General features: G+C 34.9%; 2 protein-coding genes across 11 annotated transcripts in view; one reads left to right on the top strand and one right to left on the bottom strand.

Annotated features, from left to right (window-relative positions):
• LOC134847966 (sperm flagellar protein 2-like) overlaps positions 1-16,767 on the top strand; it is a 584,566-nt gene that overhangs the window by 306,931 nt on the left and 260,868 nt on the right. The gene's annotated exons all lie outside the window — the stretch shown is intronic.
• The window catches only part of LOC134847973 (voltage-dependent anion-selective channel protein 2-like), a 342,992-nt gene continuing 330,661 nt past the window's right edge, over positions 4,437-16,767 (bottom strand). For both annotated transcript variants that reach the window (XM_063865285.1, XM_063865286.1), the window contains exons 3-8: positions 16,455-16,710; positions 15,102-15,212; positions 13,450-13,464; positions 10,645-10,801; positions 8,902-9,070; positions 4,437-4,886 (exon numbers count right to left, since the gene is read on the bottom strand). In XM_063865285.1, the coding sequence (XP_063721355.1) occupies positions 4,792-4,886; positions 8,902-9,070; positions 10,645-10,801; positions 13,450-13,464; positions 15,102-15,212; positions 16,455-16,710 (803 nt within the window). In that variant the 3' untranslated portion in view covers positions 4,437-4,791. The remainder of the gene's footprint in view (positions 4,887-8,901; positions 9,071-10,644; positions 10,802-13,449; positions 13,465-15,101; positions 15,213-16,454; positions 16,711-16,767) is intronic.

Genomic DNA, 16,767 nt, shown 5'->3' with positions numbered 1-16,767 from the left:
AAACCACAACGAAAATAAAATGATTTATTAAAGTCTCAAAAGAGTCAATGAACGCAAGTAAACAGAAAAAATAAGACTTTATTTTTTTGGAAAAAAAACGAGTTTTAAAGAGAAATATTAACTTTCGAAATTTAGAGAAAAAATAAATGCCCTTAAAACACTTTGAATTTCTAGAACAATTTACGGTCGACACTTTTTATGGTTGAAATCTGGAAATTAAATTCCTCTTTCGAAACAATAAATCGATCACGTTTTTAGCAAATTTTAAAAATGTAAATTTTATCTGAACAACTTTGAAATTTTTCCTTAAAAAACATCAGCACCTATATAGGAGTCTGAAGTACGTTCATCGAATCTCAAACAGAGCGCGGTTATACTATTGCAGCTAGTTAAATATATCGCGCTTGTATAAATTTTAGACGTTTGTGAGTTCATTGTTTCATAAGAGATTTTTTTCTTTATGTTTTGGGGCACTTTCTTTGCTCAATTAACTTGAGCTGGTTGTCGACAGTGTTTTGTTGCACAAGAAATCTGATTAAAATCCTGAAAACTGGTTAACATCTTTGGATGTTCCATCAAAAATTGTTATATCCTCAACATGAATAATATGCGGCGGCCAAAACAATTAAAACTTCAAAATACGTTTTCCTCGAATTGTGTTGACTTAAGACAATGAATGCCTAAATTTTTGGCAGAATCATTATGGTGAAATTCAAAACCTAACCCCAAAACAGATTATCTATGGATTATCTTTATCAATCAGAAGTAACTGGCTCGTTGCCTGGCAAAATTATATCAACGAGTGCGTCATATATAGCCCAACGAAGTAAGTTTTACGGCGGTGTAAAATTTTGTACGAAGTCAACCCAATTTGAGATCAACTTTCAAAATTTTATTTGATTGGTTAGGATATTTTAAATCAGCTCTGCAGTTGTTCGGAAAGTATCTCTTGACTTTGAAAGTTCTATATTGTGGGGTTGTCAATGTACAAGTTGGAAGCGAAAAGATGGCCAGCAAAAAAAAGACCCGCTTAAATTTCAAAGATGGCCAGCTTAAATTTCAAAAACAATTAACGTTACATATTTTTCTTCGATATTCAAAAAATGTTCAAAAACACTCAAAATTAGCATCTTCGCGTTGCTCAATGACTGAGCAACGACTATAAAAAAGACTATTTTTCGGCGAGCAAGCTTTTGCATCAGAGTAAAAAAATCAGCAGAAAAGTTTATTACCTCGGAAAATGCACTTAACTTTCAATACAGAGGCGAAGCTTTGCTGCGCAAGCACTTGCCAGAACTTGACAAAAAGCAGCTCAACAAAAAAATTAGACAGCCGAATTGTCTAAGATTCGAAACTGCAACCAAGAGATTAACAGACTCACACACTAACCACTTGGCCACGGACGCTTAATCGGCACCAAACACTAGCCACAAATAAAGCAGAGAACAGATGCTATGCAATTTCCAAGGCTACTCACGCTTATCTTTGTAATGAAAAATCAAAATTAAGGAAAAAGCTCAATTTCTGTTTCTGGAAGTGAAAGGGGACTGCATTAGTTTATCAGCTAAGAACTACTAAAAAGTTGGACTGAATTTTTTCCGTTGGTGATTAGTCAGCCCTCCGGGCAAATAATTATGAAAGACAACCTACAAGCTTTCCCGATAAAATAACAGAAACGTCAAAAAAACGAGCCTACGCTAAGTTCTATCACGCATTTTCAAAACTGGTCAGAGCACGCAAAACCCCACAGCTAACTTAAAAATTTGTAACGAAAATAAGGTGATTTATTAATGTATTTTCGTTCTAACTTTTTTAAAGACTAAACAGAGGGTAGCTTTTTTAGTACCACTAGTTAAGTAAGCGGCGCTAGTATCAGTTTAGGGAATTTGAGAGTTCCAAGTAGTTTATCAAACAGTGACCGCTTACCATTGTTTCGGGGCACTTCTTACAATTGTTTCGGGGAACTTAGAAATTGCGGCAGGAAATAGCTGCTCCATTCTTCACAACAAAACAATACAAGGCTTATTTAACTCATCCAGCCAAACCGAATAAAGTTTTAACAATAAAACGCGTTTCTCTGAAACTAAGTTGACTTAAAAGAAAAAATTACAAAGACAAAACTTGCTTAAATTTAAGAGAAAAATTTACAAAGACAAAACTTGCTTAAAATTTTTGCTGAATTAATAATTTGCAACTTGGCAATTATCAAGGCCAACATTTAACCCAAAAAGCAAATTATTTTGTCTCTTTTTGGTCTGCCAAAATTTAATAGTTCAATTTCTAACAAAACTATTTCAAAGTTTCCGTATTATGTAATCCGACACTTGAGAAGGTTCACAATTTTGGTCAGTCAACCAATTTGAAAAAAAAAAACGTTTTAATATTAAGTGTTATTCTTTTTGCCCGGATAATTGAAATCAGCGCTGTTGCTCTTCGGAGTTATGCTCACGGTTTTGAATGTTCCACATCTTGAGGGTCTCACTATCTAAAAAGATTTAACTTGATGTATTTCTTTCTTCGAAAATCAAAAAAATATTCAAAAACAAATCAATTAAGGACATTAGACATTTTCCTTAAAAAAACAACAACTGAAATTAAGGTCTTCGCGTAGTTCATCATTGACACTTAATAAGAAAGCAAAATTTCGAAAGGCAAGCGCTAGCATCAGAGACAAAAGCTGAACAAAAATTAAGTGAATCTGACAGCCTGACTCTGTCAGCCCCGACGGACTGACAGCCCCGATGGACTGACAGCCCCGATGGACGGATCAAAAAGTCCTGCTCAAAAAAACCATAATACACTCAGGGGCGGATCTAGGATTTTCTTGATGGGGGGACGGATTTTCAAAAAATTTTCGAAAACTGTCAACCTTTTTTTAGGTCGACCAAATTGAGTTTCCGAGCTCTCCCCAATCACTAAAAAGACCCATGCTTCGGTCAAATTTTCTGCGCCGCAGTCAAAATTTTGAAAAATAGGCCAAAAAAGGCGTTTTTAGGCACTTTTTGGAAATTCTCAAAAAAAAATGCGTTTTTTGGCGCGTTCTCACACCTGAAAATTAGTATATATTGGCTCCAAATGCGCCTTTGAAAAATTTTTAGGGTCCGTCACCAAATATGGATATCTCAAAATAGTACAAAGGGGGGACCCTTTGGGTCGAATGCCTGAAGGGGGCGTCCCCCCCCCCCCCCACCTTAAATCCGCCACTGAATACACTCAAGGAAAACACTTCGATAGTTGGAAATATGGTAAAAAATAAAGGATGTTTTGATCTCAACTAATGGCCTCGTAACGTAGAGCTCGGCTCCAGTGTGAAAAACTAGAAACTGAAGTGAATTATTTAGCATTTGTTGAAGAGTTTGTGTACCAGATTATGCACCAGATTCCGCAACGAGTATGGAACAGCAAAATTCACGCGCTTCGCAAACACTAGCAAAAACACGAATAAAAAGCAGCTATAAACTGAAATAAAAATAAGAAAACATAGAAACAAGCCTCGAAAAAATAAAAAAAAATTTGGCCAAATTATTTGCATATTTAGCATGCTTGTTTCATTTTTTTAACATTTAGATACAAAATTAGTTGCAAATGGCCAAATTATTTGCATATTTAGCATGCTTGTTTCATTTTTTTAACATTTAGATACGAGATTAGTTGCAAATGACCAAAATATTTGCAAATTTAGCATGCTTATTTCAATTTTTTTTTTCATATTTAGATAAGAGATTAGGTGCAAACCTTGGTAACTTACTTTCCTCTGAGCAAGCTCAAGCAAAAAATAAAAAAAAGTTTTTAAACATTTAAAAATATTTTCATTTTTTTTTCTCGATAATTGATACCTTTGCTGTTACATAGTCCAGTTTGACTTCCTTTAAACAAAGAAAAAGAACTGAACTTGAAAAAGAGTCGAGTCAACGCGAAAAATTAAACTTGATACAGAAAACAGCCAACTGACAGTTGGAATAGAGAAATTAATGCAAAGAAACAGAAAAAAAAACACAACCTTCCAATTTCCAAGAAAAAAATAGATGCCCTTAAAACTCTATGAATTTCTAGAACAACTTTTAATTGATAATTTTTCATAAAATTAACACAATTTGAGAAAACTGGATCAATAGGTTAAAATTATGTTTCTCTAGGTAATCTGATAATTCAATTCCATTTTCAAAACTAGAAATCTGTCAAATTTTTCGTGACTTTTACACTTTTGCTGTTCGATTGTGGAGTTTGCCTCCCTTTTAACTATAGAAATGCACTGAACTTTAAAAGAAATCGCAAGCGTTAACAAATTTTAAGACTTTTTCCTGCAAAAAAAAAACAACAACAAAAAAATCAACAAGACCTATGTGTTCTCTTACCAACGAGAACATCGTCGCGACATATATGAGAGTCTTCACTACATTCATTGACACTTAAAAATGAGGCTACAAAAACTCCAATTTGGCTCTTTATAATCAGTTAATTAATTCGCTGCAGTCATTAATAATGTTAACCAGGCAAGTTCAAATAGATTTATATTCCTTCAGACAAGAGATCTTTATAAACAAAATCCACTGTTTCAAAAAGTCAGCAACTTAACTATCCATCACAGCTCAAATCTGTTCTCATAGCAAGTGTATATATCCGCTTGAATATTGTATTAGTTAATTCATGTCATGACATTAAGGGAGTATGCTTCTGCATAGGATTAAGTGCAACTAATTTGTGGCACTTTAAAGAGAAGTTCCTCAACAACTGTTTTATTTTCTCTGGTAGCAAAAGTTGGTACAATTCTCAGGTGTCTTCATTGCTCTTCTAAGAGTAATCCATGTCCACTCCGAACCCTATTTTGTGGTCTCCCCCACTGATGGCTTTAGTGTCAAGTACTCCGGAGAAAGTAAGTTTCACTCCTGAAACACAGCAATCAACGTGAAAACTTTTTCTTCTTCGCTTACAGCCAATAGTTCAATTACAGCATGCTAGTAATTATTGTTGGTAAATATTGGAATAGGTTTAATTTGACGGTTATTTCAGTTTAAAGCCCAGTTTTATAAAAACAACTCAATTCTCTTTCAACAGAGCAGCAACTCTACCTTGTATCAATTAATATGACGACTCAACATTATTATTTTTTGCTTGTTACTTTCAGTTTCAGATACAAAATTAGGCGATTTAAATCATGACGAGACATCTAATTTGACTCTGCTCTTAAGGCAACTCGACAGGCTTACTGTCTTTTAACGTCCACCCAATTGCAGCTACTGCAGCAATACTCAAAAACTTACTTATAATTCCAAATTTTTCTTTCTGGAAGTAGCAAAATTATGTTTTCAAAGAACATTTGAGAAGCTTGACTGACTATTGAACATTTAAGTAAACGAAGGCACATTTGAATAAACAAAAAGTGTGTGAATTAACTCAAATGATCAGGATGATCTGATGATACTCAGGGAATCAATCGCACGTCACCAAACTTATTTTATATAATCGAAATTCAATATTCGAAAAAAGTTAGCGTGAAAACGTATCAGATTTTGCTGTTGAAAGGACGCTAAATAATCGAAGTTTTGCGAACATAGCCAACTGACAGATGGAAAAGAGTAATGGCCGCAAGGAAACTGAAAAAAATGACTTGTTTTTCCAAAAACCTTCAACTTTAGAATTTCGAAGAAAAATGGCCTTAAAACTTTTTGAATTTGTAGAACAATTTATGATGGACACTTTTCTAAAATTAACCCAATTTGACAAAACTGAATCAATAGGTAAAACTTTTATTTCACAGGGCAATCTGATACTTAACTTCCATTTTCGAAATTAGAAATCCATTTTAACGATAGAACTGCACTGAACTTAAAAAGAAATCACAAGTCCAACCGCGAAAAATCAAAATTGAGTGTAAACAAATGTTAAGACTTTTTCTTGCAAAAAAAATCAAGAAAAAATCACCAAGAACTATATATGAGTATTCACTACGTTCATTACTCTTAATTATGAGATTGGCACCCATCAGCCCTTTTGTCAAGTTTGAGTTAAGTTGGAAAAATTACATGAAAAATTTACTTAACAAAAACTGCAAAACTACCGCAACAAAAAAGTAAATATTTGTATCGGATGGAGTTCATTAACAGCCCATGGGCCTCTGTGTCTTACTTTTCTCAGCTTCGCCCTCTGTGTCATAGTTGTTTTAATTGTTCTAATGGCTCAATCAATGCATGATGTTACGATGTGTAGTATGAAGAATAAATCTGTTCACAGTTAAGTTTCATTGCATTCTAACAATGCTAAAAAAGGAAAACATTTAACGAGCGGCAACAAAGAAGACAAACTTAAGGTCGAAAACTGTTGAGCCAAAAACAAAACTGTTGTCATAAAAATTTAAAGTTTTTACGACCCATCCAAACTGAAATACATAAATCCGAACGGATATTTTTTGCCGTCAAAATTACGCAAAATAAAAAATGACTAAGTCGATATAATATAAACTGAAACTGTTTGAATATAATAAAAAAACGAAAAAAAAACATGGTATATTTACAAAATTTGTGAAGTTTCAGTTATAGTAACCCTTAAAACTCAAAACGCACACAAAAGATATTTTTAGCTTATCAAACGATGCAATATGGTGCCACTAAGCTGATATAAACAGAGAAGTGAAGCTGCGCTTCGCAAACACTTGCGAGAACACGGCCAAAAGCAGCTCTATCAAGTTAAATAATACAAAAGTATAAATAAGCCTCGAATTTGCAAAAACTCGGCTGAGTGTAGGATTCGAATTTGCGATTTACTGCAATCAAGAGATTTTGAGTCTCACCCACTATCCCCTCAGCCACTCAAGCTCAACAACCGACAATCACTAGTCACGAAAAAAGCAGCTACATATGCTAACAAATTGCCAATGCGACTCAGCACCAAATACAAAAAGACTCAATTTTGCAATTGATACTTTGGAATATAACAAACTGAAGGCATCGACACTAACTTTGCATGTAACAAATCGCAAAGCATAAAGATTCATTATGCATTTCAAAAAATTGCGAGATACATTGAGTTAGAAAATTTCTGAAATCGAGTTTTAATTAACGTGATGTTGTTTGAAACAAATAGCTTTTTTCGGCTCATTTGATGAATTAAAAATGCATCATCTGTGTTAATTTATTACTATTAGATTATCAACACACATAATATCAAAAATCTGTAATGGTGGTGCCCCACCATTATTGGGGTGCCGCACCAATATTTGCTACTTAGGTTGGAAAAAAGAACGTCCGTACTAATACACTAGCTTCGCAAGTGTAAGTATGCCGAAACCTATTAAATCGAGAAAAAAAAAACGAAAATAAAGAACAAAAAATAAAGTTTGAACAACTCAAGTTGGCAAGATTACAACCAACATAAACATAGCCAATCGTAGATTGGAAAAGAGTAATGAACGCAAGAAATCGTAACACAGAGGCGAAGTTGCACTTCGCATACATAAGCAAAATGTGACCGATAACGCTACTGGGAAAACTGAGTAAAACTTTGAGTCTACAAAATTTCTTAAGTTACACACGCCAATTATGAGTCTACATAATTGCTAAGCGACGCAAGACAATTATGACATATTAGCAGTCAGTTTAAAGAAAAAGAAATTAGAGGCTAGCTCAGGCTGAAAATACCTGTTTGGTAATTTTTGTATTGATGCGGAAGGACAAGGTTAATTTCAAAAACTGACCTATAGAAAAAAAAAATTAAATCCCAATATAATGACTTCAAAATCCGTGCATTTCATCAATTACTTCAGTTTTCTTTTAAAAAAATGAAAAAATGGAGTGATTACAAGATCTTAGTAGATTAAAAGATGCTTAAAACGTTGCTCATTAGATTTGTGTGGGTCGTTTTCGAGAGAAGTAAAAAGCTTCAAGAACCAGTCAAAAATTCGATTTTTCCGAGGATCATAATTTTTTGTGTAAAAAAAATTAGGCTCATCCGCTTATGCAGTCGAAAATCTCACCACTTGTCCTACCCATCAAAGCCTCAGATTTGGGAGGGTAGCTTTCGAGAAAAGTCTTTTCAAAAAAAGGTCAAAAAATCGAAAATTCGTTTTTTCCGAGGGCAATAATTTTTTGTGCAAAAAAAATTGGGTGTCACCGCTTATGCAAGGGAGCTTCCTACAACTTTTTCTATTAGTTGAACCCAAAATACCAGATTTAAGAGGGTAGTTTTCAAAGTTGCGAAGTTTCAAAAAAAAGTATAAAAATGGAATATTCGACTTTTCCGAGGGTCATTTTTTTTTGTGTTTATAAATTTGGGCAAAACCACTTATACAGCGGAGCTTCTCACAACTTGTCCTTTCGATTGAAACTAAAATCTCAGATTTGGGAGGGTGGTTTTTGAGAAAAGTCGAAAAGTTTCAAAAAGCGGTCAAACAACCGAAAAAAAACCCAATGAGTCCTGTGGACAATGCTGTTTACGGGAAAAAAGTCTAGTACCCGATTGCAATACCCTTGCTTATCGCAAGGGTAAAACTGGCATATCTTGAATTAGGGGGGATTCTACCCATGGCACAGAGGCGATACTTCGCTTCGCAAACATTAGCGAGAACTCGAAAAAAAAGCAAATCTAAAGTGAATTAAAAGAAAAAACGGAAATAAGCCTCAAATTAGTTTTAAAAAAACGACTTCAAGTTGAATTCGAGCCTGAGATTTTGAGTCTCACGGACTAACCGCTCAGCCAAGGACGCTGAACAATCACAAAAAAGCCACAAATAAAGCAGAGGACAGATGCCATGAAATTTCCAATTCTACAAATCGTGATTATAGCAAAAGTGCCACCAAATGAACACTTTTTTACTAGCAAGTTAGGTTAGAAAAAAAGAAGATTCGTACTAGAACAGTACGCTCGCTAAATCTCATAAGTGTAATGATGACTTAAAAAAGTACTAACCAGGAGATACTTCGTTAGTGTAAGCGAGTTTTAGGTTGCTGCTGTTGTCCACTGCTCCGTTCACGTGACTCGTCTTGTCTATCTTGTGCTTGGCAGCCAGGCCGAACTTAGTGAAGGTAGTGCCCGCAGTCCATCCTAGACTCACCCCAATCTCCGTGGTAGGGTTCACCTACAACAAAATCACATCTCAATGAAGCTGGTTTTTCAAATAGTTACATTAAAACTAGCGTGTAACGCACCTCTGGTGCTTCGAAATTTTAACAACTCATAGAAAACCGTAAATACTGGGGAAAAAATCAGCATCCTTTGAGTGTACTCTGACAACACCGAAGTACAGGGTTGGTAATTTCATATTTTGAAAAAACTTCTATTCAAGTTTTTTCAATTCAAATTTTTAAAAACCATCAAGTTTTTTATATCTAAGTTCTTTGAAAAACTTTAAAATCTTTGAAAAATTAAAAAACATCACATCTCGGAATCTAAAACTAATTGGGCAGTCCCATTTGGACGCAAGATTTGCAACTCCTGAGAGAGCTCTAACAGTATCCAACTACAGTGTTGGGAATTTCAAATTTTCTAAAAAAAAAAAAAAACTTTTTTGAAAAAACCAGAAAAAAACGTCATATCTCGAAAACAACCAAAAGATTTGAGCAGCCACAATTGGAGGTAAGATCCCTCGCAATCCCTGAGAGCACTCTGACAGCCCCCAACTACAGGGAGTTCAGAACTTCAAATTTTGAAGAAAAACAATAAATTTAAGTTTTCTGAAAATTTTTTGAAAAAATAACAAAAAACGTCAATCTGTAAAACTAGAAAAGAATTGAGCAGTCACAGTTGGAGGCAAGATTGGCAACACCTGAGACCTTGAGAGTACTATGACAGCCCCAAAATAAACGGTTGGGAAATTCAAACTTAATATTAAATGATATTAAATGTAAGTTTTCTAAAAAAAAATTGAAAAAAAAACACTAAAACACGTCATATCTCGAAAACTACAAAGATTTGAGAAGGAAGATTTGGAGGCAAGTTACGCAACCCCTGAGACTACCCTGACATCCCCCAACTATAGGGTTGCGAATTTCAAACTTTCAGAAACTTGAAAATTAAATTTTTCTAGAAATTTTTGAAAAATCTCGAAAATTGCGGTATCTCGTAACCTAAAAGAATTGCTTATTGATATATGGAGGCCGAAATCGCAACATCCGGGGAAACCCTGACAACATCTCATTATGCGGTTGCTACTTTCAAACTTGGTGAAGTAAACACTGATTTCAAACAGGAAAATCGAAGAAAAAAATCTTAACAATTGCAATATACGATATAGCTTAAACCTGAAAAATTCTTTTCTTAAACATGCAAAAACAATACGTTGAAAAAGCTTAAACATGGCGAGATAGTGAAACTTGCATTTAAATATATAATAGATTAAGGGCTCTTTTTCGAACAATTCCCCCTCGAGAAAATCTTATATCCGCTCCGAAGACGGCTCTTAGTTGGCGGCACTAAAAACAGGAAAACCACAAAATCCATATTTTTTCCACTTATTGACCGGTCGGTACAATGAAAAATATATAAATGAATGCACGTGAGCACATAGCATGTGATGTGGTGACCTAGGATCTCTGCTTGTGAAAAATTACTCCGAATTGCAAAAGGGGGAAATTCCAAATAAGCATAGTCCTTTATAGGGGGTGCTTAGTCTTCACTAGGTATCATAAGGGGAATAGATAAAGAGATGCTGACCTTGTTGTAGACGGATGCTCCGAATTCGCTCATCTCCTTGAGAGAAGCCAGCAATTTCAGACTGGGGGTGACATAGCCCAGAGCCAGTTCACTCTTAACCAGGGCACTCTTCCCACTGTCCACATGCACCAGACCTCCCAACATCCAGCCCTCATAGCTACGCACAAACAAACAACAATTCAACATCCATTACTCAGAGTATAAGTCATACTCACTTGAAAATGAAATTACATTTTTCTGCGTCTTTTATATTACAACACGTTAGCATATGCCCACTAATAAAGATATACTGCATCGGATCAATTGAGCAATCTCCACCCGTAATGACCAATTGAGCTATCTCTCCCCCAGCAAAAACAAAAAAACTCTACAAAAAGACGTCAGCAAACGCAAGTAGATGGATGATGTGTTTATAGCACGCAATCAATTGACCGACTGAAGTTATCTTACTTGAGTATCGAGAAAAATTTTGAAAAAAAAATCGAAATTTATGAAAAAAAAAACTTTTTTTTTTGCAAAATTTTGTTTAGGCGACCATAGCCTCATCGAAGAAAGCGATTTACCAGGGTTGGTGCTCTAGCGTTGTATCTGAATAGCAAAAACGGTTCTCCGCAGCACCTTAATATTGTTCGCAAAAACTTTTTGTCATGTTAAGAAAGGAAAAAAAGTCGCTTTTTATGGCTGTTTTATTGATTCTTTTTTCAATCCGAATGAAACTTTTGAGCTTTGATATTGTAAATTGTGGCTTTCCACAGTCGTTGGAAAATATGTTTTATGATTTCATGTCATTCAATCTATTTTCAAGTGGTTATAAACATGTCTCAAGTACCTATTGAGCTATCTCCCCCCCACGCGAGAATGGGGGGGGGGGATTGCTCAATTGATCCACTGCATCTTTTATATTCATACACGCTAAAGCGTTCTTTTTTTTTACTTTTGACGGTTATATTAAACCTAGAAGCAAAGCGGAGCTTCGCGCCACTTGCGGTACAAGACATACATATCATGACAAAACAGCCGACAGAAAATAGCACGAAGCCGCCAATTCGGATTTTTGATGTGTGAAAAACTAGATCTAGCGAAGGTTTCATGTTTGTCTCGAATTTTCTTGAATAATGTTGATTTTGAGAAAAACGTTCCAAGTCAACCAACTGAATATTAATTTGGAATTGGAGCAAAACTTATGAAACGGTAGCAAAGCCGACTAGACTTGAGCGAGGATGAGCCAAAAAAAACTGAACAAAAAAGTTCCAAGCTCGCCTTTCACACACATACACACACACACACACACACACACACACAGACACACACACCCCACACACACACAATAAAACTTTTTTGCTCATTAAACGCAATATAAGACCTATTAGCCGATATCATATTAACCGAAATATTTATGACGAATAACTAGAAAAAACGTATACCAAATCGGATTTGGTATATTTTCAACTAAAATTTTATTAAAATCGAATACAACAAGTATTTACAACGCAGACTTGCTCAAAATATATCTTAGGGTTGATGAAAGCACAGATTTGTGGAAATAATTTGATTCTGTTAGACAAGTTGTTTACATGGAAAAAGTCTATTTCGCGATTTGATAATGCTTGCTAATCATGAGCCTAATCATATACGAGCTGCCTGTATTTCCAGAATTTTATTAAGTTTGATAATTTTTGGACAACCAAAGAACAGTTGAACGTCAATGAATTCAACAAGTCAAAAAGTGACTGATGCTAAATTTATAGAACTTTCAAGAATGTTTTATTAAAACTAACCCAATTTGAGAATGCCACACTTTACAAAGTTAACTCAAACTGCCAAAAAAAAGGTCAATGACTATTTTTCGATTCCACAAGTAACCTTACAATTCAATTTTAAAGCTACAAAATACGCTTTTCCTTGTGGTCCATTAGGGCCGTTTTCCAGCAAATGCCAACAAGAAATGCATTTCAATCAATACATGTGGCTTTATCAGGAAGCTCAGGAATTTTTCAGGAAGTGCGCTTGTTTTTCTTTTTGGCAATTTGCAAGTTTATATTCATTTGAAAGATTTCAAAAAATTCGCTGTTCACGAACAGCACGAAATATGCTCTCCCATAAGTTTTTTTAAATGTTAATGAACGAAGTGCAACAAATTATTTTTTAGCGAAGGTCTAATTAAACTAAAACAACACCTGAATTCGTGGAACACAAAAAACTGAGTGCTTAATAAAGTGAACACTTAATGTTTTTCAAAGCGTTTCTTACCACTTAAAAAAATTTATTCAGGAGCAAACTTCGAAATTTCCATAAAAGAAAACGACCGCACTTCCTGAAAAGATGAATATTTGACCCGAAAAAAGCCACGCATATTTAAATGAAATTTCAGTTTTCGAATTAATCAATTTGTTTGATCGGCAGACGCATGTATAAACAGAAAGCTTGCAATGATATAAGCTCCTTTGCAACTAAAAAGTATTCCATAAACCTTATTTTAGATTTGGAATTGTGAAATTAAGCATTTAGTTAACGCATTTCAATTTTTTTTATAAAACTTTTGTAGATAAAGTAAAACTTCTGCACCCATCAAAACAGCATGTATTGCCTTGAATCTAGCTTCAGTCTAATGGTTTCTTTTTGACCAATAATTTTGCATGCAAATAAACAGTAAACCAGAACTACTGTTGATCCGATTTGAAACGAGAGTGTAACATATAAGCAAACTGAAGTAACAAAATCATTGAAAGTCACTCTAAGTAATCTTAAAGCTGGTTAGTATTTTGAGTTTCAGTTTATATCATTTCATGACAATAAAATTCTTACCCGACTGCAGGACATCTGAAACAAAAATATTCAACTTCTACAAAATAATCTAGTGAATTTGAGTTTTCAACCATCCCTTTTTGCGACCATTAGTATTTACTGGTGAAGAAAAGTAAAGTTGCACTGATATAAAGCAGCTCCGCAGGTTGTCGAGCAAAGAATTAAAATATGATTTCTCCAGTTCTCACCTAGATCGCATACGACCTAGACCAACTTACGAGCTGTTCAGCTCTTCGCGGAGAGCCGCTCATGTTTCCGCTGGTTTAAGATCAACATGCTACTTTTTTGGCTATTTTTCTGGGCTGGGCAATGTTACTTCACCCTCAAGCAGCGTGCACGGATCATTGTGGGCCTCGAACATCCGGCCTTTCGATTAAAATGCGGAGACGTAACCACTTCACTACCGCTACCCGGTATAAAGAGCCAAAAAGCACCCAAGAATAAAAAACGCTTTGACAACATCTATTCGCTTGGATCATAAACCGAGGCAACAACTGATTTTATTTAAACGTCAATCAGTTAACAGTTTTTTTTCTCAAAAAAACAACGCCAAACAAGTTTTTATGGCATCGGGAAAACCTCCTCGAATAATGGTATACGTTTCGTTTGTACAGATGGTCAATTTTTGCCCCAACATTTTTTGCTAAATAAGTGCAAAATCGCTCAGCAAGTAAGACGCTTGTTGAAAGTGAACATGACAAGCAAGTTAATCCGTCACATACTTTTGCAAATAAGCATACATAGGCGGATCAACAATTTTCTGAAGGGGGCAGGGGGGTGGATTTTCAAAATATTAGGACCAGTCAGCCAAAAGCGGATATCTCAAAATAGTACAGAGGTAGGGGGTCGAATCCCTGAGGGGAGGGCGTCTCCAGTGTCAGCTGCGTTTTCAGTGTCATTTCAATGAGCAAATTGAAACAATTTTGAAGCTGATTAAAAAGCAAAACACAAAAAAAATACAGACGAAGCTTCATTTTCGAAAACGCATGCGAAGCTTCAAGAAACACAGAGGAGAAGCTGAGCTTCACACCACTTGAGCTATATCAGAAAATAGCATGGCAATCTAGCCGACAGACCTTTTGCCGAAAGTCATGTGGCAACAAGCCAAGAATACTTGTGTACGAGCCCGTTGAGTCCAAAGACGTTGTTGTCAAACATTTTTAAAGCCCCCCCCCCCCCGCCGAAGCACACATATATCGTATCTTATATAAAAACGAAAGAGCCGCATTAAGTGCAAGTAGCACAGAAATTATCGACCCCACTAAAGTGAGTTAATCAATGAAAACATCAGCAAAAAAATTTTAGTCGGTGGAAAGGGTTCAATTAGATAATAATCTGTTAGACTCGGTACATTTCAGCTTAAAACCACGCTAACATGCGATAAAATTAGAGAGCACGCTCAGTCTTTTATTCATTAATTCGAATACATTAGTTTGAAAAACAAAAAATTTAAACCTAATTTTCTTGACACTGAAACAACTTTTTTAAGAATCCAAATCTTGACCAAAAGGGTTTTAATATACCATATTTGATTCCCTGCGAGCTTTCCATGAGGTAGCTAAAAGTGGGCAAAAACTATCCCTACGCCATAAATCGTTCTACATCGTGAATTGGCCAGAACAAAATGATGCATAGAAAATCATTAGCCTTACCCAATGACGGCGGCAGTCTTAATCAGCGGCGCTTTGAAATGCAGGCCTGATTCTAGTTCACCATTGAAGAATTTGTTCTTGAAAACTGTTTTCAGTGAGCCGTCTTTTGCGCTAAAACAAATCCAATAACATGACATCATTCATGGAACTACTATCATTTGTACGTTTTTTTTTTTTCATAATATAAAAGACAAGATTCTAGATACACAACAAACTCACTCGCACAAAAAACATGACAAGAAATTCTATTTGAATGATAACTAGCAGACCTATTTAACTACCTTTGTAATTATTCAACTGAGTAAAATTTCAAATTGACGTTAATAGCTTGAACTGGATCGGAGAATCTTTTAACTTTTCCCAAGCGTTATATTATAAATATTTTGAGCATTAAGCGTGCAAATTTATGCATTTTTTACCGTTTGATATGATTTTAGACACTGATGATGAATTTGTTAATTCGAAAACGTTTTGACTATTGACTATTTTTCTCTTTGACTAGGCTTGGAGAGATTTTAAATTTGCAACAGCTACATATATTAAAAATGTTGTGAGCATAAAGCAGAAAATTGAAAAATAAATTTTTCTCCGATTGGCTTAAGCTATTTTTTCTTAGAGTTAAGCTCAAAACCAGTATAATATACTTCTGCAATTTATATAAAACTTGAAGTTGTTTGAATTTCATAAACATCATGTCACTGACTCTCTCTCTCTCTCGGTTTAACTGAGCAAGTTGGAGAAATTCGGATCAAACTGTTTCATTTAAAAACATTGCGAACAGATATACAATTGGCTATCTTTTTGATGTTTAAAAATAACTTTCGAAGAAGAAAACATAGCCTAAAAGGTGTTTGAACTCCTTTTACAAATAACACTTTTTTAAATAAAAAAATAACCCAATCAGAGAAAACTCTATCAATAGGTTACTTTTTATTCCGCTGGGTATGAAAATTAAAGTCCATTTGGAAACAAAGTCATTTTCGTTTCTTGCAATATTTGCCTTTGATTTGTCAAACGATTGAATTGAACTTAAATAGAACACCCAAGTTGAAAATATTGAATCAATTTATCTTTTGTTTTCTTAAAATTGAGAATCCAGATGGTTGGCACAAATTATTGCAGAAAAGCTTTTTGTTCTTACTGGAATATTAAGACAGAGCAAGCAAAAATGAGAATAGTTTTTATTAGAAATATGGTCGAACAAACCGAATTTTCAACTCGATCGGGTATTGCAGATGTCTCTCAAAATTTCAAAATCTGATGAGATTTTTGGTTACAGAGGACTTTTCATTATAATAAAAAGAAGATAAGGTAAAGACATATAGTTTGTGGGAATGGCCAGCTTTAACTTACCCACTTCCAGTGTTGAAGCTGGAATCGAGAACCACCTTCAAACCTTGTAAAACTTTATCTTCCACTTCCACTTTGCATCCGACTGTGTTTTTTGTGTCCCAAGTTTCCGTCAAAGTTGCGCCGTACTCTTTGCACTTGTACTTGCCCTCTACTTTGCCGTCAGTTTTACCCGAGTCATTTGCATGAGTGCCACTAATCTTGAACTCGACCTTGTTGTCGGCTACTGTCTTTACATCCAGCTTCACAACTCCACTGTCTAGACCAGCCAAAAAACAAAATTTTGATGAACGAGGAATAAATTTAATCTTCTGGC

This window comes from Symsagittifera roscoffensis, chromosome 6 (genome assembly GCF_963678635.1).
Source record: "Symsagittifera roscoffensis chromosome 6, txSymRosc1.1, whole genome shotgun sequence".
In the NCBI taxonomy this organism is placed as follows: Eukaryota; Metazoa; Xenacoelomorpha; order Acoela; family Convolutidae; genus Symsagittifera; species Symsagittifera roscoffensis.
Note: the sequence above shows the minus strand (reverse complement) of the source record. Positions and strands in the feature narration are given on the sequence as shown.